The sequence below is a fragment of the Leptodactylus fuscus genome, chromosome 2 (assembly GCF_031893055.1).
Source record: "Leptodactylus fuscus isolate aLepFus1 chromosome 2, aLepFus1.hap2, whole genome shotgun sequence".
NCBI classification, from domain to species: domain Eukaryota; kingdom Metazoa; phylum Chordata; class Amphibia; order Anura; family Leptodactylidae; genus Leptodactylus; species Leptodactylus fuscus.
Window position 1 is genome coordinate 60,699,313 of NC_134266.1, and position 23,518 is coordinate 60,722,830.

The following is a 23,518-nucleotide window of genomic DNA, read 5'->3' on the forward strand; positions in this document are numbered from 1 at the left end:
ATCACAAGCCATATGTTCTGACCTACACAGACAAATATGCTGAAATTTGTCTTTGATTTTGAAAAGCAAATACCATTAAGAATACATTCTCAGCAGGTTGAACGAGGCGAGTGTATGAGTCACACGTATGTATTTATGGAGGAGAGAAGGGCACGCTCTGATATCAGACAAGAATTAGATGAAGCACAGAATCAAATGTTCTTTTGAGGAATTTGCTAAATATTCTAATAATTCTTAGCTGACAGGTCTATTATCTGCTTATTTCATACATTCTTAGTTCATTGGTTTTCAGTAAAACAAAAAGGTTCTTTAAAGACATATCCACTGGTTGGGTCCAAGACGCCTTGCAGAATGTAGACACTGCTTGAGAAGACTGGCCATGCCAAAATACAGAACATGTGAGATCATTTCAAAAAGAAATATTTGAGGCTTAGTAATCCTTCTGAACAAATGGCTGTATAAAGGTGTCTTGGGTTAGAGTACAGACTCAGAACTCTAATAAGACCTCCCAATTTCCAAAGCAAGAAAAAACTTAATCTGCCTAACCCCTTCCTTTTTATTGTCCTGCTTGACATTCATAAGAAGGAGGTGACTGTTGAGGGTTCCATATTTTCATCATTTGCATATCATTAACAGCCTATAATTTCCATAATTTGCAGACTTTCCCTACTTAGTGTTGCTATTTCAAGGTTGAGGACTGTGTTTTTGTTACAATCGATCCAATATAACTTTTTGGGAGGGTTCACACGGTGTAACGTGCCGCGTGATGTGGCACGTAAACGCCGCATGAGCTTTTGCAGGCCGTTCACGCTCCCATTGATTTCAATGGGAGTGGGGATCGTATGCGCCGCGCTATTTTGCGGCCGCAAAATCATGGCCACAAAATGGCGCGGCGCATATGATCCCCGCTCCCATTGAAATCAATGGGAGCGTGAACGGCCTGCAAAAGCTCACACGGCGTCTACATGCCACATCACGCGGCACGTTACACCGTGTGAACCCTCCCTTTAAGTAGACTACTGTTAAAAACGTTTGGAGATCTGAACCTAATGGCAAATATAAGGTTCCATGTTACCTTCTAGAATCCTGTGCTTACACAACCAATTTTCCCTAAGGTTAGGTTCACATCTGCGTTAGATTGCCGCTCAGGGATTCCTACCCCCATTACACAGAAACTAGGCGGACCCCATTATTGTCTAAGGTTTCTTCAGTAACCGTTTTTTAGGCAGATTGGGTTCACTTGGGGACATGAACAACAGAAACCCGAACACAGGTGTAACTTGAGGCTGCCTTCACACGGATTAACGCCGGGCTTGTAAAAATCCTCATTCACAGCCGGCGTTACGAGCGCTCCCATTGAAGTGAATGGGAGGCTTCCGCAGCGCTCGCGTGTACGGCTGTGAATGAAGCCCAGCGTTACTCCGTGTGAAGGCAGCCTTTTAAGTTGACATGACTTTTTGTAAAAAAAAAAAAAATCTGTAAAAAAGCTAAAACAAAAAGAATATTGATTACTTGTTTTTTTATTGTTGTTTGTATTTTTACACAGATCAAAAAGCGCCATTCCAGTGGTAGCATGTCAGAAGATAAGTTTGCAGCCTCCGCCAGAGAATATGTCGAGTCACTTCACCAAAATTCTCGAATACATCTACTTTATGGGAAGAACAATGTCCTGGTCCAACCAGTATGTCATTTTATAATTGTACTCCTAATGTCATTATTATTAGAATAGAGGACCGATCTGCACATACAGTACTGTATACAGGAAGGGCTCCAACTGCTAAATTAACATAGACCAGCTCATGTATGGCGGTCGAGAAAATCCGTCACTGACATACCATTCCATTAGTAATTGGAAGACATAGGTCTTTACTGGTTGTCATGTTATATGAACAGGTTATCCCCTAAGTATAGGGTATAACTTGCAGATCAATATGGTTATGACTGGTGTTATATCTCAGTAACTTATCCATAGCAGTTGACCCCCCTTGTGGCCTCTATGCAGCTGCTGAGGTTGCAGTTGTGGTATGTCATTGTCTAGTGAGTTCATGTAGAATATATCGCACCAGTGTATATTGTATCTCTGCATTCAGGAGTGTTTTTTGTATTTATCTCACATATGAAATGTGTGGTTAGAAAGAAGATATGGAAGCTATTCCTGGATATCTGTCCCTGCACCAAAGTGGCGAAAACTTAACATTAAAGTGGACACCAAACCAGTTGTTAAATGGAACACTAGGAGACTCAGAACTTGAAAAGAGGTAATGTTCCCATCTATTCTTCATGGCATTCATCTGTGTTACAGGGAAATGGCCCATCATAGTGGTCTGCACAGTACAGGATCCATTTCAAGAAATCACGGTCAAAAATCGCTCACTCTTTCTCGTAAAAACAGAATTTCAATGAATTTTTCCACTTACAAATGAAATTCTGGAGTCCATTCTGTAGTAACCCTTTATATGATAGTAAAATAAGTGACATTACAGATAGTGCAGATAAATTTTATCATGTGAATGAATCCCTAATGGTAGAGTAATTCTTCGCCTATTACCCAATGATAGGGTTAGGAACTCTATTACTCTGCTGTTTAGCTCCAAGTCCCCTGCTTACTGATACTAAAATACACCAGTGGCAGCCAGATACCGTCTGATATTTACAGATTTATAAAGCTTTCATTGGGTTACAGTGGTTTCACATACAGCTTTTTTTTTTTTTTTTTTTTTTTTTTTTTGGGGGGGGGGGGATACTATAGCCGTATTTGAGGTTTTTTACTTTTTGAGTATAATTCAAATTCAATCTAGCAAGAACCCGGCCTTCCTTTATATTTACCGCTTTCTTTGACTTTCATTAAAAAAATTTGCATCAAAATCTGCAGTGGTGTTTTTTTAACAAAAAATACAAAAAGAAAAAAAAAAAAAGGATAGATTAACTAATACTAAGTGCAACCCTGCATCTGCCCTGCTGTATATCTATACGTCGTAAGCAGACACATACTGGTTTTTTGTTTTTTTTTTTCCCTATGGGAGAAAACCCCGATAGTTTAGTGCTATATAGTGACACCATATAGTGTTATACCATGTTTGCCACTGTAAAGTAACATACGGAAAAAAAAGAATAGGACCTGAGGTTTAACCAGAGTCAGTGACCAGGTGACATACATCTCCAGGTGGTCTCTGGCTGCCGTACTGTTCACACAATTTCCAATCGATAAAAGAGAGAAGAGAAATAATTGGGTTAGGGAACCCTTATAGCCGAAAGCAAAACGGACAAAACACTTCTAATAGAATTACCTTGTCCTTTTAACATCCAGATTGATGGTCGCCTTGAGAACATTTATACTCATTTACTTTGGGTTATTTTCCAGATCCACACAACTTGTGGAAACAAATTAAAATAGAAGGCCATTGGCAGAAAAAAAAGCTAGTGGGAAAAAGAAGCAAGATGCTCCTTCTTCCCACGGATTCCGCGCTGAGGCAGCCATGGCATCCATGGCGCGAGTCTCCTTCCTGATTAGGCCCATTCATTTGGGCCTAATCAGGAGCGGATTGCTGTGACTGAATGCCGGTGCACTGCACTTCCCTGGCCTCCTCCCTGGGTCCTTAAAGTCATAAATAACCCCTTTAAGGAATATGACATCATGAACTACAGCTTTTACAACTTTTTATTCTTCTCTTCTTCTGCAGTGTATTCTGGGACTATGCCCTGATAGTGCCAATAAGTCAAATAGTCTGTATCCACTGTCACCAGCAGCGTAAGTATAAGCTATCACATGATGGTGTTAACTCACTTTAAAACTTAAAAAATAAAAACTTCACCTATATTGTTTTAAGTCCTAGCAATTTATAACTCAGGGCTCGTTCACATCTGCGGCCCGGTCTCCGTACTTAGGTTTCCGTTTCCTGCCTAAAACAGAGGCAGGATACGGAAACCTGCAGGAGACTTTCTCACCCATTCATTTGAATGGGTGAGAAAGCTGTCCGGCCGTGCGCGGCGGTGAGCGTTTTGCGCTCTCCGCCGCGAAACCGGGTTTTATAATCCGGACACAGAGTCGGACATGCAGTACTCTGTGTCCGGATAAAAAAATCCGGTTTCGCGGCGGAGAGCGCAAAACGCTCACCGCCGCGCACGGCTGGACCCGGTCTATGGTTTCCGTCTTCTGGCATGCAGAAGACGGAAACCATAGAAAGGAGACCCCAAACGCAGGTGTGAACCCAGCGTAAATAGTATTTTATGTAGGAAAATACTGTTAAAAGGGATATTCCCATATTTCACCACCTCCACCAACTACAATTCTTAACATCTATTAAAAGGCGCTACCCAACTCATCCTGGCACAGCTGGATTTTTTTCCCCAGCCCCCACTATTCCAGAACAATAAGTACTGTTGTCTTTGGTGCCTGATATGCTATTTAGTCTCTGTACTGTCATCAGGGCAGTGTCAGGCAGGAGTAGACAAGGGGGTGTGACTCTGAGCTCTGACACTGGCTGCCTCTGATTGGAGCTCTGGATCACACCCCCTGCCTGACATTGTCCTTCCTCCATTTGCTAGATACAACTAACTATGTCTCATTGGTGTTTACAGCTGGTTGCCTATGTTACAGACCTGCTATCAGGTCAGGACGGTCACTCAGTTCCTGCTCCCATCTATATTCTCTTCTCTCCTTACTTCTGTATATACAGTATATAGGCTTCAGTTTTTGATTTTCTGTTATCTGTATATGTAAATCTAGAGATAACTGTTCCATTTACAACAAGCATGAAACCCCTTTAATATTCTAATGTTTAATATTAAGAATTTAGTGTTTGGACTAAGCATCATTACATACTCCATTTACCTTTCACAGTTGTTGTTTACACTCTTACTTTTTGATTGTTTCCATATGTAGCAGAGAGTAGAGGGGTCCTTGTTCTAGTCAGCCAGGATGGTATTCAGAGGCCTCCACTCCACTTTCCTCCTGGTGGTCATCTTCTTGCTTTCCTCTCCTGTCTTGAAAATGGTCTTCTACCGAGAGGACAGTTAGAGCCTCCATTATGGTCCCAGAGGGGTAAGGTAGGTTTCAGACATTTAAGTCTTTTTGTTTCCTCTTCTCTTTCTTTTTTCTTTAATATTCATTTTGCTTCAACAGTACTCAATGTGACGTTTAAAGGGATCCTATCATTAAAAAGCAATTTTTTTGTGACTAACACGTAGGAATAGCCTTAAGAAAGGCTATTCTTCTCGTACCTTTAGATGTCTTCTCCGCGCCGCCGTTCGGTATAAATCCCAGTTTTGGTCGGTATGCAAATGAGTTCCCTCGCAGCACTGGGGGCAGTCCCCAGCGCTCAAACAGCACTAGGGGCATCCCCAATGCTGCGAGTGAACGCTCCAGCACCGCCTCCATCTTCTTCAGGAACAGTACACAGTAAGTAAGCAGCCATTTTCTTGTGGCTGTGGGCATGCGCAGTCAGCTCTGCCTGAGGCCTAGCAGCTTGACCCTCAGCGTCCGAAGAAGACACGTGAAGAGCCCGTTTCTGAAGAAGATGGAGGCGGCACTGGGGAGTTCTCTCGTAGAATTGGGGACGCCCCCAGTGCTGCGAGAGAACTCATTTGCATACTGACAAAAACCAGGAATTATACCAAATGTCGGCGCGGACAGACATCTAAAGGTAAGAGAAAAATAGCCTTTCTTAAGGCTATTCCTACGTGTTAGTCACAAAAAATAGCTTTTTAATTATCCCATTAAGATTACATGACCATGCAAACTATTGAAATACATATTACCACTTAGGGCTCGTTCACATCTGTGCCCGGCACTCCGTTATGCAGGTTTCCGTTTCCTGCATAAAACAGAGCAGGAGATGGAAACCTGCAGGAGTCTTTCTCACCCATTCATTTGAATGGGTGAGAAAGATGTCCGGTCGTGAGCGGCGGTGAACGTTTTATGCTCTCCGCTGCGAAACCGGGTTTTTTAATCCGGACACAGAGTCGGACATGCAGTACTCTGTGTCCGGATTTTAAAAAATGGTTTCACGGCGGAGAGCATAAAACGCTCACCGGCGCTCACGGCCGGACCCGGTCTGTGGTTTCCGTCTTCTTGCATGCAGAAGACGGAAACCACAGAACGGAGACCAGAACGCAGGTGTGAACCTAGCGTTATATGTAAAGAATTACTTCTGGAGACTTGGTGCCTCACAGTAGTGTTTGCTCTTAGATTAGGCTACCCACAGTCTCTAGTCCTACCAAGACCTGAGTGAGTCAGACATTCCCTTTAACTTCCAGTCTTTAGTGGCTTGTTATATCAATGTGCCATAAAGAATTAACTAAAGAAACTGTCTGGCCAGTAATATGAAAAAATATATGCCAATGATCTCCTTTGAGGAATGAGGGTGTTGCTGCTTATTTCTTTGGAGATATAGTAATGACCTTGTTGCTTCAAGGAGGTCATTTGAATATTAACAAAAACAGTGATATAACTGCAATAAAGGTACCAATTCAAGGGGAAAACGTTGATACAGGTAAACCTAACCTATCTATCTGCAAGGCTGGGTTCTGGTGACAGACTCCCTTTAATACAGAATTTAGAGCTCTAACTTGTTAAAATGTTGGCTAAACTTACAGAAAGGCATCATCTGCTCTATGATACAGTATGACATGCAAAGCATTGTGGATGTTTTAGAACACAAGTATATATGTGTACCATATGTATACCTGTTTCACTAGGTTGTATCTTCTGTTATGATACAGAAGTCAGGATTACATTTGTATGCAGTTTTGAACTAAAAAAAAAAATGATATAAAAAGGTGATATAAAATATGCAGATCCGCTTTGTAGCTTTAACTTGCTTAAAAGCAGTTATGAGCCATCACTCATTGAAGCAATAATAATAGGATGGTGAAATTGATCCAATGTGTTCAGTTCAGCACACACATAGGATACTTAACCAATATATTTTTTTTATGCCTGAAGTATAGTCACAAACTTTTCAATTAATTTTGCATAAATAAATAGTACAGGTGATTATATATTAAAAAAAAAAAAAAACTGTAATATATCTAATCATAGAAAATGCTTCTTTGGGGTTTTATTTCTGCTATATCTTTCTTGAGACTGAAAGTCACATGACAGATTATACATGTCTATAGAAGTTTATGGAGAGAGAAGGGAGAGGAGCAAGCAGGAACCAGAGAGAGAAACACAGGCTTAGGCTGATGCTGGAGCTAGTTAGGAGCTTTCCATCATGACCAAAGTACTTTATTCACATTAGTGTATATTGGTACTTCTCCATATCTCCATATGTCTGAGTGAACGACTAGAAAGATAGTTATGGAGCAGATTCTTCTCTACTTACTGTGTGCAGAGAATGGGAACTAATCACCACTAGCTCTTTAAGAAATTAAAATTACAGATAGAGCCTGCAAAAGAAAAAACTGCTAGAAATTGTAGAATATGTTATATAATGACCAGAAATAGTGCTATTCCCCATGTACACATATTGTACTATTGATTTATGCAAAGTTTGTTCAAAGGCTAGGTATGCTTTAAACTTCACAACCAGAAAAACACCCAAAATACCAACTATTGGAACAAATGTGCACATCTTGCCCTTTTGTGGACTAGTGTGCAGGAGTATCTGCTGTATTCTCCAAATTAATTTTGACAAAGTTTATACCCAAGACAGATCCATGACCGAGCACCATGGTTCCAGTTTACAGTGCATTGCATTAATAGAATATTTCCACCTTAAGCACTGCTTGCTTTGCTCTTTCTAGAAATCTAGACATCTATCTCCTAGCTCCCCTTGGAACTTTATGCCAACTACAGTGGCAGCAAATTGGCAAATATCGTTTGTAAAACCTCTGTTTTTCCAATAGGTAAGGGTCCCAGAGGCAGGACCTGTGCCTATCAGTTATATATGTACTATTCTGTAAACTTGAATGTCTATAAGGGGTTTTTGAGAGCATAAGTGTAGTTTGCTTCCTTACCCTGCACTGTGAGGACTCCATCATCTTCTATCCCTTCTTGGTTAATTGTGTTATGATAGATGGGATTGAATGGGTGGACAAGATAGATGGATGGGTAAATGGATAGGTAGATAGACAGACACATATAGATAGACAGACACAGATAGATAGATAGATAGATAGATAGATAGATAGATAGATAGATAAGATAATTTCTTAAATTTATGAGGAATCTCTTAAGTTTGTTAATTGATTATTTTCACAATATTTCTAGGGTAAAGTATTTCCAAAACTAAGAAAAAGAAATAGCACTAACAAGTCAGTAGACTTTGATGACAACATTGTTGAAGAAGTATCCACAGATTATGTCTTCAGAATCATATATGCTGGACACAAGCATGAAAATAGTAAGTGACCCTGCAGAAATCTGTTGCTGTGATTGAACACCCGTAATTGTATACTGCATTGATGTGAAATATGGCTCCTGAGGCCACACTATATATCTGTAGAATACGCCATTAATTCAGCTATTTGGCTACAAGTCAAGGTAATATACAGTAAGTTGGTTATGATAAGAAATATGAATAATGGGAAAATCATTGATGGTTGTTAGATACTTTCCCTGCACAATGGACGATTCATTAAAGGGGCTCTGTCATTGGAAAAAGTCATTTTTGACTAATCACATCCTTGCATAGCCTTTAGAAATGCTATTTCCCACCTACCTTTAGTATGTAGATTGCCTTGGTGGTTTCTGAATAAGTCTGTTTTTATTCCTATGCTAATTAGACTGGTGTACGAAGCATCGTGCACCCTCTTTGCTATTGTTTCCTATGGGAGACTTCTGCTGCTGCTGCTGATGACTCAGCTTCCTGTTTGCGCACACACATAGGAGATAATAACAGAGACGAGTGCTGCTGGGAACTTCCTGTGCTGGCTGGAAGCTCATTAGCATATGAATAAAAACGGACTGAACCATTGAGGCAATCTACATACTAAAGGTAGGTGTGGAATAGCCTTTCTAAAGGCTATGCAAGGATGTGATTAGTTAAAAATGACTTTTCCCAATGACAGAGCCCCTTTAATATCTGTTCATTTATTTAGAAGAAATAAAATGTTCCTTGAGAAACAATATAGTACACTGTAACCGATTCTATATTCCAGTGTAATCTCCTATCTGCTGGATAAGCCAGTGCAGATAAGCCATCTATATTGTTAATGCTTTAGGCCTTCCCACTATGTTTATAGCAGCTAAGGATTTCCCAATACGTTCCCAGTACAGCCTTTCCAGGAATAATCTCAGACAATAATGACATGCAATTTTTTACTACAGCTCCAATTTACTGGCAATCTGAAGTTACATAATTTATGTCAATCGGTGTGAAGTACACAGTGGAGAAATATACATGTGTAATGCCAGGATTTTTTCTACGAATACACCCTAAGGCCATTTCCTAGAAAGCGTAATTTTGTGACCAGACAGAAAATCAGTCAAGTTAATGAGAACTCCCTTTACATGTAACAGAAGACAATGGTGAAATAATGCATTTTTCTTTATTGATTTCTTGTGTATTGTAGTTATTCTATAGAGAGAGTATGTCAATATGGAATCTAGATTTTTTTTGTCTGATTTATAGAGGAGCAGGAAGCCCTCCGGATATGTCTGCTTTAGTAAATGCTTGAATTTATCATAAAACATAAAAATTTTGGAATATCTTTTCTTATAACTTTGCATTGCGCTGTTCCTTTGTTATCCCTGCCAGTAATTCAGATTTTAAGGGGTTGCCCACATCTTTTTTTATGTGCAATAGGGCTGCTGAGGGGTCCTTGAACATTTTACTCACCTCTCCCCTCTCTATCGGTGTCCGCTCCGGCCTCTGTATAAAGATCCTTCAGCTAAAGTCCCATTTGTGCTAGTTATCCGCTGCAGCCAGTCACAGGCCTCAGTGTTTACCACCTCACAAATGGATAGTGACAGTTAGGGGCAACATGGTGGCTCAGTGGTTAGCATGCAGCCTTGCAGTGCTGGAGTCCTGGGTTTGAATCCTGCCAAGAACAACATCTGCAAGGAGTTTGTATGTTCTTCCCGTGTTTGCGTGGATTTCCTCCCATACTCCAGAGACATACTGATTGGGAAAATGTAGATAATGAGACCTATATTGGGCACACAATTCACATTAGAGAAAAAAAAAATGGATAGTGACAGCTAAGATATGCTGTTTGTGAAGAGGTGATCGCTGAAGATCAGACCTGCCAGTGGCCCAGAAAGAGGTGAGTAAAGCTTTTTAATGTTAGGGTCCATTCAATAGCCCCATTAAACATTTTTTTTAAAAAAGAATAGATAAACAACCCCAAATTATAAATATTGAAAAAATTTGCTGTGAATTTGAAGATTACTAACGGATTCAACCATGAATTATGGAATTTGTATAGCCGAGTTATAGTTATTTTTGTGTGCATGTGCTGTCTTGCCTCATAACCCGGCCACAATAAGGAAATCATGGCTGGGTTTTTGACTATAGAAATGTCTAGCATTCATAACCATACCAAGATCGCGCTGTTTGAGTTCAGATCTTGGACATGCGCAGTACCACTCTGGTTAGAGCGGTACTGCGCATGTCCAAGCAGCCATTTTGTGGTAGTCAACTACACGATGCTCATGTAGTTCTATGGAGAACTGAGCATACTGTCATGTAGTTGACTACACTAAATGGCCGTTTGGACATGTGCAGTACCGCTCTGAGTGGTACTGTGCATGTCCAAGGTTTGAACTCCAACAACGTGATCTGAGACAAGAACGCGGCACAATGTCCAGGGAGGAGGAGGAGAGATGGAGCACAAGCAGTGGAGGGATGGGATTAAAGGCATGACATGGGGGGTTCTTGGAGGACCTGTGGAACGCCCAGGGTGCTCTGTGGGGTTAATTTACATAATTAAATAAAGTGGTTTATAAAGAAACAGCAGGGACAACTGAAAGAGTAAAGGTAGTAGTAGAATAGCCATCTTGACAAATGTTAACACCCAATTGATATATAAATGTTTAGAAGGAATAGCAGAAGATCTCCACAGAACTTTTATAAGAAAATATGTTCCAGAATTGGAATGGGCAATACAAGGATTTACTAAAACAGATATGTCAGGAGGGCCAGGGCACTATCTTCAATATAAGGGGTGCCTGTGCAGTGACATACCCAGCGATGGTGAGGCTTAGCATAATCCATTCTTCTTGCGCTGGTTCATACCAGCAGCTAAGAAATCTCAATATGAGGAGCCGCTCAGTCTCAGGCAATAACCTCTAGAGTAGACCGCATTTAAGTAGCAGAACTTCTCTGAAGCAAGCAATGGGAGAGCATGGTGTTACATAGAACTAGAGTCCAGAACCGAATATAGCCCCACATAATATACAGTATTTTGCTATGTACAGTCCTATGAAAAAGTTTGGGCCCCCCTATTAATCTTAATCATTTTTAGTTCTAAATATTTTGGTGTTTGCAGCAGCCATTTCAGTTTGATATATCTAATAACTGATGGACACAGTAATATTTCAGGATTGAAATGAGGTTTATTGTACTAACAGAAAATGTGCAATATGCATTAAACCAAAATTTGACCAGTGCAAAAGTATGGGCACCTCAACAGAAAAGTGACATTAATAGTTAGTAGATCCTCTTTTTACAAAGATAACAGACTCTAGTCGCTTGCTGTAGCTTTTAATCAGTTCCTGGATCCTGGATGAAGGGATTTTGGACCATTCCTCTATACAAAACAATTCAAGTTCAGTTAAGTTTGATCGTCGCCGAGCATGGACAGCCCTCTATCAAATGATCTGAAAACAAAGATTGTTCAACATAGTTGTTCATGGGAAGGATACAAAAAGTTGTCTCAGAGATTTAACCTGTCAGTTTCCACTGTGAGGAACATAGTAAGGATTGAAGATGGAAGACCACAGGGACAGTTCTTGTTAAGCCCAGAAGTGGCAGGCCAAGAAAAATATCAGAAAGGCAGAGAAGAAGAATGGTGAGAACAGTCAAGGACAATCCACAGACCACCTCCAAAGAGCTGCAGCATCATCTTGCTGCAGATGGTGTCACTGTGCATTGGTCAACAATACAGCACACTTTGCATAAGGAGAAGCTGTATGGGAGAGTGATGAGAAAGAAGCCGTTTCTGCAAGCACACCACAAACAGAGTCGCCTGAGGTATGCAAAAGCACATTTGGACAAGCCAGCTTCATTTTGGAAGAAGGTCCTGTGGACTGATGAAACAAAGATTGAGTTGTTTGGTCATACAAAAAGGTGTTATGCATGGCGTCCAAAAAAAAACAGCATTCCAAGAAAAACACTTGCTACCCACTGTAAAATTTGGTGGAGGTTCCATCATGCTTTGGGGCTGTGTGGCCAATGCCGGCACCAGGAATCTTGTTAAAGTTGAGGGTCGCATGGATTCCACTCAGTATCAGCAGATTCTTGAGAATAATGTTTAAGAATCAGTGACGAAGTTGAAGTTACGCCAGGGATGGATATTTCAGCAAGACAATGATCCAAAACAGCGCTCCAAATTGACTCTGCATTCATGCAGAGGAACAATTACAATGTTCTGGAATGGCCATCCCACTCCCCAGACCTGAATATCATTGAACATCTGTGGGATGATTTGAAGCGGGCTGTCCATGCTTGGCGACCATCTAACTTAACTGAACTTGAATTGTTTTGTAAAGAGGAATGGTCCAAAATCCCTTCATCCAGGATCCAGGAACTGATTAAAAGCTACAGGAAGCGACTAGAGGCTGTTATCTTTGCAAAAGGAGGATCTACTAAATATTAATGTCACTTTTCTGTTGAGGTGCCCATACTTTTGCACCGGTCAAATTTTGGTTTAATGCATATTGCACATTTTCTGTTAGTACAATAAACCTCATTTCAATCCTGAAATATTACTGTGTCCATCAGTTATTAGATATATCAAACTGAAATGGCTGCTGCAAACACCAAAATATTTAGAACTAAAAATGATTAAGATTAATAGGGGTGCCCAAACTTTTTCATAGGACTGTAATAACATTTAATAAAGGACATTCTGTAAATGTATATATAAGTCACCCATGGACAGCTATGGATTTAAAGGGAATGTGTCAACTACTTTATATTCTGTAATGCATAGTTTAAAATGAGCTGAGTGTGAAGCGTCCCATGGAGAGCACCCCACCTCCCAACCCCCGCTCGACCTTCTCGCCTTAATCGGCTTTATTAACAGGATCCTCTACTTGTGTAAAGACAGACACCAGTCTACCTAGCTGTTCCATGTAAGGAGGTGCGGGAGAGGAGGCCGGAGCCACCCAGAAGAGACTCCCTGTTCTGGGTTTGTGTTTAGACAATGTATTTTCTGAAGTGCTGCAACCATTCGTGACTTCATACGGCCTATGGTTCAGGCTGCACAAATGTCCTACAAGGTTCCCTTGAAAGAGAAAATCCTTTCCAATAGACTGCATTAATGTTACGAAGCCTTCATTTACTGTGCTGCTACAAGCTGGCTGACCTGGCTCATTGCCATCTTATAATATTATTAGGTCTCAAAGGAGAAGAGAGACCTTGTCCAGACATGAAAGTTCTGTTCTTCAGGGCGGAAGTCCATAGGTCAAGATTAAATGAAATGAATGCATGTCTAGAAGTTTGTAGCACCGATATAATGTACCATCTCGTATAGCCATGGCTATTAACCCTGTCCTCAACAGTGTAAGCTTTCCAGGTTTCCTTATGCATTATGAATATACATACAAACAGAATCAAACTACTATATTGTAACGTGTGCTAAGGTATCTGGAAAACAAGCCTCATATTACTGTCAGCAATATTCTTCTTTGTTATGTGGTATGTAAAATCTGGCTCACAAAAAGTTTGGTTTCTCTAAAAATGTCTGCTGGATAAACAATTATTTTAATTATCTAGTTTAGTCATCTGACCTCTATTAACTATAATAAAATTTGCACCCAGATGGAAATGTCACATTGCTACATAATTGGGTCTTGCTACAAGTGGGTGTAAAAGTGCTTCTTCCGGTGCCTTTTAAAAAGAAAATAGCTTATCGAAACAAAACAGAATAGGCAGCACCGAGCAATGCCTAATGTGATACTGTTTAAGCAATTAGAGCATGCATTAAACATTATAAAGTAGGACTCTCACCTTTGGTAGTTGTGAACTAGGCCACAACCACCATATTGTGCATTGGAATAGTTTGACCAAGCGTTCCTCTCTGGATGACCGGGAACAGCAGGAACCAGAAACCACCCTAATGGAGCCAATGGAGCAGGACCAGCTGGGACACCAGCTTTGGCAACCATTGGCATGGCCAACCATATCTCATCTTGTATCCAGGCTACAGGCAGTTCAACAGAGTACTGGAGCCTTCTTTCAATTGTACAATTTTCCCCAATAAACTCTTCCTTATTCTCTAACTAGCATTACCTGCGACTTCATCCATGCCACCCTCACTCCCTGCGCGAATCACCTCCTACGTGGCCCCAGCCTCCCCCGCACACCCGTCATCCTTCCCCCTGCATGCGCGTCAGCGCCGAGGCCGTTTCCCCGCTCTGCCGCAACCAAGGGTGCCACTCCCATCCATGCACAGCAGCTGGAGCCATCCGTGGCACATAACGCCCCCGCCAGTGCTTTACATACAAACTCCAACGGCCCCACTACCAATTCCCTCCCACCACCCCTCACCCCCCCCCCAATCCCACCCCCCACCCCCCCAGCACTTTTCTAACATCCGCCTCAAATTCCTCTTTCTTTTCAGCCCTGTGAATGTTCCCTAGCTGATGTGACTCCATTGATCCTGAGTACAACAGCCCCATGTATCCCTATTGCAGGAGACAGGTGGTCTCATACACCCATTCATTGTGATGTGGAGATGTATAAGCACACAAACTTGGCTCAGCCTTTACCTTCTGTATACTATAATGAAGGCTGGTTACATATATACAGACCCCTCTCCACTGAAAACAGGGAACATGGCACACTGAATGTAATGTACAGCCTTTGGATGGAGTGAAGGGGTTAATCTATTGTACCAATAATGCGATAGGCTTACCGATACTGGTTCTATGCATTACCAAGTAAGATTTGTGAACACCATAGTTAGTTTAATGATTTTCCATATATAACACTCTTGTACTGTATCTGAACTAGTCCAAATGGTTAAAGTAATAGATGATACAATAGTGAAGCTTTGGTTGAAGAAATATGCCATGTTAAGCTGATGAACCTTTACAGTTTTGTTGTGTTCTTTTTTTCCCCACTTCTTTTTTTCTTACCATAATTTCCTTAAAGCAGTCACTATTAACTACCACCACTTAGCTGCCAGTCGTTCCGTCTCTGTTGATGATGACGAGGAAGAAGAAGATAGGCTTCACGCCATGCTATCCATGATCTCTTCTCGGAACCTCACAGCTCCTAAAATGATGAAAGGTTTTTATCCTTCTTCCCTCCTAAACCTCCCCCTATCCTGCTATGAAGAGGCAATGTTTCCCATTCAAAAACAATGGTGGTGGCATTATCGGGCACACAGAACATGATGTGTCACTGCACAGACATGCTGGTTTCCTCTGCACTGCTAATATTACCATATTTTAGAGTATATAAGTTACCAATTTTTTGGCTATGTATAAGAAAAATACGGTGATGATATAAGTGTATGTCATTTAGCACATGCAGTTCATATATGGCTATAACCTACTGTCAGGGTCTGGGGTTGCTAGGTGGGGTGGCATAGACACATAAGTCCAGTTTCTTTAGTCCAAAACAAATGTAGAGTTTATTTTCACTCAAAAAAGTAGTGGAGCAACAAAAGGAAACAATACAAAAATAAATCCCTGCCCGGCTAGGCTCTAACTAAACATAGAATAGGTTACCTCAACTAGAGCAACAGAAATCCAAAAGCCAGTAGAATCATTCAGGACACAGCTCCAAAAATATGACCTCTCTGTCAGCTCTCCAGCCAAGCTCTGCAAAAGTGTTGCTGCTAGAGCAACTTCTTAAGCCTCCTTGACGAGGAGACTTTCTGCAGCTGAGTTGCTGCCGGAACATCCCCCAAGTGTAGACTGGAGGGAGGTGGAATGACAGGTCCCACTACCAATCCTACCTGCCATTCCTAAAATTCCAGCCCAGTAACTGGAACTTTGAAATAACTCTCAGCAGACAATAGTTATCTGCTGAGAAATGTTCCTTCTGGAGTTTCCTCATCTCACCCACCTGAGTAGTCTGGGTGAGATGTACACCCCCTCCACTACCTTACCAGCCATTGGCTTACATATCCCCCCCTCTTCTCCAGACCGGAGGGCTAGGCATTTGTGGCCACAATACAATGGACCCGTGACAGGGCATCAGTGTTTCCCAATAATTTCCCTGGCCTGTGTTCTACAACAAACGCAAAATTTTACAGAGACAGGAACCATCTGGTAACCCTAGCATTTCTGTCCTTATTAATTTTCATCCATGTAAGGGGAGCATGGTCAGTGATCAATTTAAACTTTCTCCCCAGGAGCTAATACCTCAGAGCATCCAGTGCCCACTTAATGGCCAAGCATTCCCTTTCCACAATAGCGTAGTTTTTCTCAGCGGGGGACAGCTTCCTGCTCAGGTACATTACTGGATGCTCCTCACCATTTACAACCTGGGACAGCACTGCTCCTAGAACTGCATTTGAGGCATCTGTCTGCACCAAGAACTTTTTCTTAAAGTCGGGGGCTATCAGCACTGGCTGCTGGCAAAGAGCTACCTTTAGCTTCTGGAACGCCTGCTCTGCCTCTGGTGTCCAGTGGATCATCACTGACTTCCTACCTTTTGTCAGGTCAGTGAGAGGAGCTGCAATGGAGGCAAAGTTTGGCACAAACCTTCGATAGTAGCCAGCAATGCCAAGAAACGCTCTGACTTGCTTCTTGGTTAGTGGTCTTGGCCAGTTTTGTATTGCCTCTACCTTATTGATTTGGGGCTTTATTACCCCTTTTACAATTACATAGCCAGGTACTTGGCTTCCTCTAGCCTTAAAGCACACTTCTCAGGGTTGATAGTAAGGCCTGCCTCACTTATGGAGGCTAGTACTGCCTGCAGCTTACAGAGGTGACTTCCCCAGTCTGGGCTATGAACGACCACATCGTCCAGGTAAGCCACTGCGTAGTCACGATGTGGCCGCAAGATCTGCTCCATCAATCTCTGAAAGGTAGCAGGAGCTCCATGCAAACCAAATGGCATAACGCTGTACTGGAACAGCCCTTCTGGAACAACAAAGGCTGTTTTCTCTTTGGCTTCCTTAGACAAAGGTATTTGCCAGTAACCTTTTGTCAGGTCCAGTGTGGTTATGTACCTGGTATTACCCAACTTCTCAATCAGCTCATCAACCCTGGGCATGGGAAAAGTGTCAAACTTTGAATTCTCATTCAATTTTCTAAAATCATTGCAAAACCTCCAAGTACCATTGGGCTTTGGTAACAAGACAATTGGGTTAGACCACTCACTTTTGGATTCCTCAATCACTCCCAACTCCAGCAAGTGTTTAACTTCAGCTGACACTACCTCCCTACGTGCCTCCGGTATTCTGTAGGATTTAAGGTTTACTTTCCTCCCAGGTTCTGTCTCTACATGGTCCTCTATCAGGTGTGTACGCCCTGGTAGGCCAGAAAACTTGCGTCTATTCTTCTGCAGGAACTCTCTTGCCTCCTGTTGCTGGGGCACTGAGAGGGTCTCATTCACACGGACTGGAGGGATTGGTAGCAACGAATCACCCACCTTTGTATTTGAGGCCACCAAGGATTCCCTCTGGTTCCAGGGCTTAATGAAGTTCACATGGTAGATTTGAAAAGGCTTCCTTTTCCCTGGTTGGTGAACCTTATAGTTGACTGGCCCTACTTTTTCCACAATTTTATATGGGCCTTGCCATTTCGCTAAGAACTTGCTTTCCACAGTAGGCACCAAAATAAGGACTTTGTTCCCTGGGTTAAACTCTCGGACTCTGGCAGAACGATTGTAAATTCTGCTTTGGGCCTCTTGTGCTCTTTGCAAATGTTCTTTTACAATTGGCATGATTGTTGAAATGCGATCCTGCATTTGAGCTACATGCTCTATGACACTACGGTATGGGGAAGCCTCCGTTTCCCAGGTTTCTTTGGCTATATCAAGTAGGCCCCTGGGGTGTCTACCATAGACTAATTCAAAAGGGGAAAAACCTGTAGACGCTTGTGGAACCTCTCTAATAGAGAACATCAGATATGGCAACAGGCAATCCCAGTCACTACCATCTTTTTCTATCACCTTTTTAAGCATATGCTGAGAGTCTTATTAAAGCGCTCCACTAACCCATCTGTCTTGGAGTGATACACAGAGGTCCGTATGTGGGTAATTTTAAACAGCTTGCATAGCTCTTTCGTAACCTTTGACATGAACGGTGTGCCTTTGTCGGTCAGTATCTCCTCCATAGTCTGGGTCTGTATAGCAGTAGCAGCCTTCACCCAGGACATAAAAAAAAAAATTCTCCAGCAAGGAGTGGACGTGTCGTTGCCCCTTGCAACCGATGTATGCCCGCCTCCTCCACCAATTTTCAGGGTCTGGGGTTGCTAGGTGGGGTGGCATAGACACAAAAGTCCAGTTTCTTTAGTCCAAAACAAAGGTAGAGTTTTATTTTCACTCAAAAAGGTGGTGCAGCAACAAAAGGAAACAATACAAAAATAACTACCTGCCCGGCTAGGCTCTAACTAAACATAGAATAGGTTACCTCACCTAAAGTAACAGAAATCCAAAAAGCCAGTAGAATCATTCAGGAATGGCTGAGTCCCTTAAAGGGGTATTCCACCACAACAAGTTATCCCCTATCCATAGGATAGTAGATAGTAGACGGCTCAGACTACTGCCAACAAATAGAATGGGGGAGCCGGGCTTGGCTATTTCCAGCAATCCAATTGAAATAAACGGAGTTATGCACAAATCATTCCAACCACCACTAAGTTCACCTGCTCTCTTGATCAGCAGGGGTCTGAGTGGTTGGCCCCCAACAATCTGTAAGGTATCCCTATACTATGGCTATGGTATCATTTGTTAACATGGAAATACCCTTGTACATGGACTGCATTCCTGGAGAGAGTTTTATCCACATGACCAACAGACCATACGTCATGTCACTTCCTGAGTAGAAGAACGCAACCATGTTTTCTTATTCCGAATATCCCCTTTAAGGAACTTTTCAAATGGAGGAAATTGAAGAGGTATTGAGGTGAATTCCGCCTCATATTCTTCTCCATGTTCTGACCCTTCACAGTTTGTGTTCTGGTACATGTCGATTTGCGAACCAATGGTTCTAGGGCAGAATACCTCTGTGTTACTGTTACCGTTTTTTGTTTTTTTTTAACTGGACATAAAGTCTTGCGTGTCTAACTTTGTGTCCGGTTAAAAAAACCAGTTTCGCCGTGGACAGGCACAAGATGCTCATGGGCGGTCACTTTGCCAACCCATTCAAGTGAATGGGTTTGAAAACTGACTGCTGGGTTTCCGTCTCCTGTCCAGTTTCTCAGGGCAGAAGACGGAAACTGGCAGGATTGCCTAAAGTGGGCACGGGTGCAGTTGTGAACCCGCCCTAACCAATTTACTGCTGATAGACTACTTTTTCTGAATAAAACAATACAAGTAAGCTGGGGGAACTAGGTTGTTGGAAGTTCAATAAAAATTTAAGAACCCTTTTTCTATTAACAGGATAAGGAGTGGCTAGTTTACACTTCACATAATAGTTTGTAGGTCCTATTCACGTAGGAACCCAGTACTATATTAAACATAGTGTTTGGGGCAAAGAATATAATTTTTTTATATATATTTATATATATATATATATATATATATATATATATATATATATATATATATTATATGATTATGAGATGGGTTAAACCAACCAATGCATGGCTTTGCAACTTCTTTTTTTTACCAATATATATATTTTTTTGATTCAAAGCTTTAAATACAAATTTAAAAAATATATTAACAGAATTTCCGTAGAGTTACGAACCTTACATCCACAACTGCTCTTTTCTCTTGTATAGAGTAATAGTGAGTAATAACTGGAAGTATTTGTCATGCAAACAATGTGTACTGCCTCCCGATAATGACATCACTGTTGTTACAGGGTTTGCTTGCCCTTGTCTGCTGGTGTTTGCAACATGCTCGACCTTTGCATGTGGCCAATTTTGCAGCTATCCAAACAAATGATGAATGGAACAAAATAATGAGGATGCTGTTCACTTATAATTCTTCAACGACTCCGGTACCTTTCATCTGGATCTTTAGGTTCTGTGGGGTTCTGATTTTCCATTTTGTAATTTCTTATTTATATAAATAATTTCATCTTTTCCATGTGATTATTTTTTTTTATTATGATTTTTTTTTTTTACTGGGGCCCGTGAAAACTATCCTAATTAATGGTAATCTCTTAATCCAAACAATTGTGGCAGATGGCGGGGGTAATCTCCTACTTTTACACGTTTAATTGATATAGAATAAAATGCTAAACAATTTTGGCCATCCAGCTCCCTCCCTGAAGAATTAAGGTGAAGAGCATTTTTTCATTAAAATTTGGCTTTCCTTAGCAGTTTTATTCATACATTTCCTTTTATCAATGTGGCATGTTCTTGCATTGCTGTGAATTCATTTTGCCTGCCTACACAAAACCCCTTCCTCTATGATATAAAATACCTGCTGATGGGGAATGTAAATTTTTTTAGAGCTTTCCCTTCATCTTAAGCATTTTTCTATTGCTCAGAATATAATTAAAAAAAAAAAGCAATGATATAATACTGGCAGAGTTTAAGACACAAAGGGGGAAGGGGTAACCTCTACTTACATCTATATTGCTTTTGCTGCCCTCATTGTACCTTGGTTTGATGCATGAGCCACCTACATATCCCCCCTATATTGTCATGTTCCCTTCGCACATGTGCTAATATTTTTTATTATTTGCTTGTGGTGAGGTCTGCAATTTGGACCTCCTCCCCTGCGTAAATGAATGGCCTGCGTAAATTCTTTTTCTACATTTATACTGTAATTTTCCCTGAAGAAGGTAAAAAGATGGTGATCTGGATTATGGTGGTGACTTAATTCATATCACGGGGAGAGCTGAAAGGCCTTTAACTTTAAAGTTCTACATTCAAGGATATTGAAATAAGTGATCTCACAGGGTTACCGACCATGGATACATTGTACTTTATTACATATATATCTGAGACATTGCCCCTTAAGTAGTACTCAGCGCTCCATTCTGATATTTTACATTATTTCAATATACTGAATAGACTGAAATAAATGAAAGTAAATCTTAATCCTGAAGGAGATGGGCATTACCTCTCATTGGGGGAATTTCTACTTCCGATACCAGTCTTGACCCTCCATGCACTGGAGTGGATGTGTACCCAATTTATTGATAGGCACATGACTCTTAATAAATTAGGTGTGTTGTTGGCCTACATTGAGGTAGTCGCACCTCAGACGTGTCCAGATTATGGCATACAAGGTGTAAAAGGTACAGCTGTGCACCAAAAATTTTAACTTTTATGCAAATTTTGGCTTTAAAGCTAAAGCCCCCATGTAGCCAGCTGAAGTCGTAAAGCACTGCGGAAAAGACCATAGCGGGAACGCATCATGTTTTTTTCCGCAGTGATTTTCTGTCCCTATTATACCTATAAGGGAAACCACCAGTTTAAGTATAATTGACATGCTGCGATTTACAAAAACGCAATAGTTTTTGAAATTGCGGCATTTCCACTGCAGGTTTTTTTTTTTTTTGCAATGTGTGCGTTGGATTAGCCATAATCCCATCCACTGTGCAGGTTCTGTAATACGCAGCATTTTTTGCCGCGGCCAAAACACTGCAGTGTGGAAAAATAGCCCAGTATGGCTTCAATAAATTCCCCCATTGAGTTCTTTCAGTGCACTTTATTACCTGAGCCAGAAATGGAAAAACATATTAAGAGTAACCAACTGGCCCAGGTGCACAACTTTCTAAAAAAGTGCCACCTCGGATATAAATAACATGGTGTTGGACATGGTATGAAGGAAAGTTTTTACCTTTTGACTGTAATCAAGAATCAGAGATCTTAAAAATGGTAACAAAATAAAGAAAAATGTAAATTACAAAATTAGAAAACTAGATTACATGCCAACCACCTTTTTGTTCTTGGGTTTTTTTTTGGGTTTTTTTTACTATGTACAGTGACTTAAGCTGGCCACACACACACACACAAGATGTTGGTTTAGCCAACATCTGGGACTATCTCGCAGAATCGAGGACGGTTGGGAGGTATGTAGAAGTGGATAGATATAGGTTGTCTTCATGAGAAAACCGTAAAAGAAAACTATTACTCAGCTCATTGCATGTTCCCAAACACATTGACAGTCTTATTTTTTATGATCACCCCCTACACCTATCCAAGAAACCCACAATGTTCTCTCAGGAGCCCTGACATATCGAGATTGCCTTAGTGACTTATACTTCCCTGAACAAAGACATAAGTTAATGACAGTTACAAATGGCAGATACATCATCATTGAATGTAAGCTGGTGTTCAATAACCAGGAGCGTTCCTAAACATTCTTTGTCCTGGATTCATCCTGTCTTGTGTTTGATTGATATATCTCTCCAGACTCCGGAGACGTGATAGAGATGCAAGGATTTGGTGCTAACCTTTTGCCCTGGCAGCTTAATGAATATTGCAGTCAGGGATCATCGTGCCTGTCCTGCTCCACGGGAAGTTCTCCCTACGATATTTCCAGCTGCTGTACCTGCGTTCATGACAGGTGAGACTTGTTCTTAGTACCTGATGTTTAAGATGCACTATGCTTGGATTTTCATATGAATTTAGAACCCCCTTGAAGACACTTATCTGACATTTTGTAGCAACAAAACACAATCTAATTTAAAGGGGTTATACCACGAAAAGTATAGAGGATAAATACCTGATCAGTAGGGGTCTAACTGCTGAGACCGCCATCAATGCCAGGAACGGGAATCGAGCATGACCGCAGCCAGGTTGAATGTAGGTGTAACTGGTGGTTATTGGCTCTCCTTTCACTTCAATAGTAGAGCTGTAGATAGTAAATCACTTTCAGTAGGAGCGACGGAGAGCCTAAGTGCAGCACTCAGCTATCTCCAGTGCCTCTGTTGAAGGGAATGGGAGCGCTGTCCACCTCCATTTACACCTTTTTTCAGCCTGGTTACACTCAGACTAAATACGCCATGGGGGGAAAGGATCACTGGGAGTTTCAGCAGTCAGACCCTTACTGATCAGGTATTCATTCTCTGTCCTATGGATAGAGATTAAATACTTATCATGGCATAACCAATTTAAAGCGAGTCTGTCACCACAGCATATCATCACTTTGGAATTGGTACTGCCAAGTATAGCCTGCAGGTCTGGGTTGATATGAGGACTCTTTTTAATAGCAGTGAAGTTGTTTGACTTTTTGCTTTGTGCCCAATTACTTCCTGAGTGGGAGGCTTGAAGTAAATAATCTTGGCATTTGTCCATGGCCACACCATGTAAGGCTACTTAGTC

At 41.3% G+C, this 23,518-nt stretch overlaps 1 protein-coding gene across 6 annotated transcripts in view; it reads left to right on the forward strand.

Annotated features, from left to right (window-relative positions):
• SGSM2 (small G protein signaling modulator 2) overlaps positions 1-23,518 on the forward strand; it is a 268,214-nt gene that overhangs the window by 221,022 nt on the left and 23,674 nt on the right. The window contains exons 7-13 of one of the 6 annotated variants that reach the window (XM_075263816.1): positions 1,547-1,681; positions 2,134-2,258; positions 3,681-3,748; positions 4,883-5,046; positions 8,213-8,345; positions 15,264-15,401; positions 22,607-22,760. In XM_075263816.1, the coding sequence (XP_075119917.1) occupies positions 1,547-1,681; positions 2,134-2,258; positions 3,681-3,748; positions 4,883-5,046; positions 8,213-8,345; positions 15,264-15,401; positions 22,607-22,760 (917 nt within the window). The remainder of the gene's footprint in view (positions 1-1,546; positions 1,682-2,133; positions 2,259-3,680; positions 3,749-4,882; positions 5,047-8,212; positions 8,346-15,263; positions 15,402-22,606; positions 22,761-23,518) is intronic. The other 5 variants (XM_075263817.1, XM_075263818.1, XM_075263819.1 and 2 more) reach the window with 5 other exon arrangements.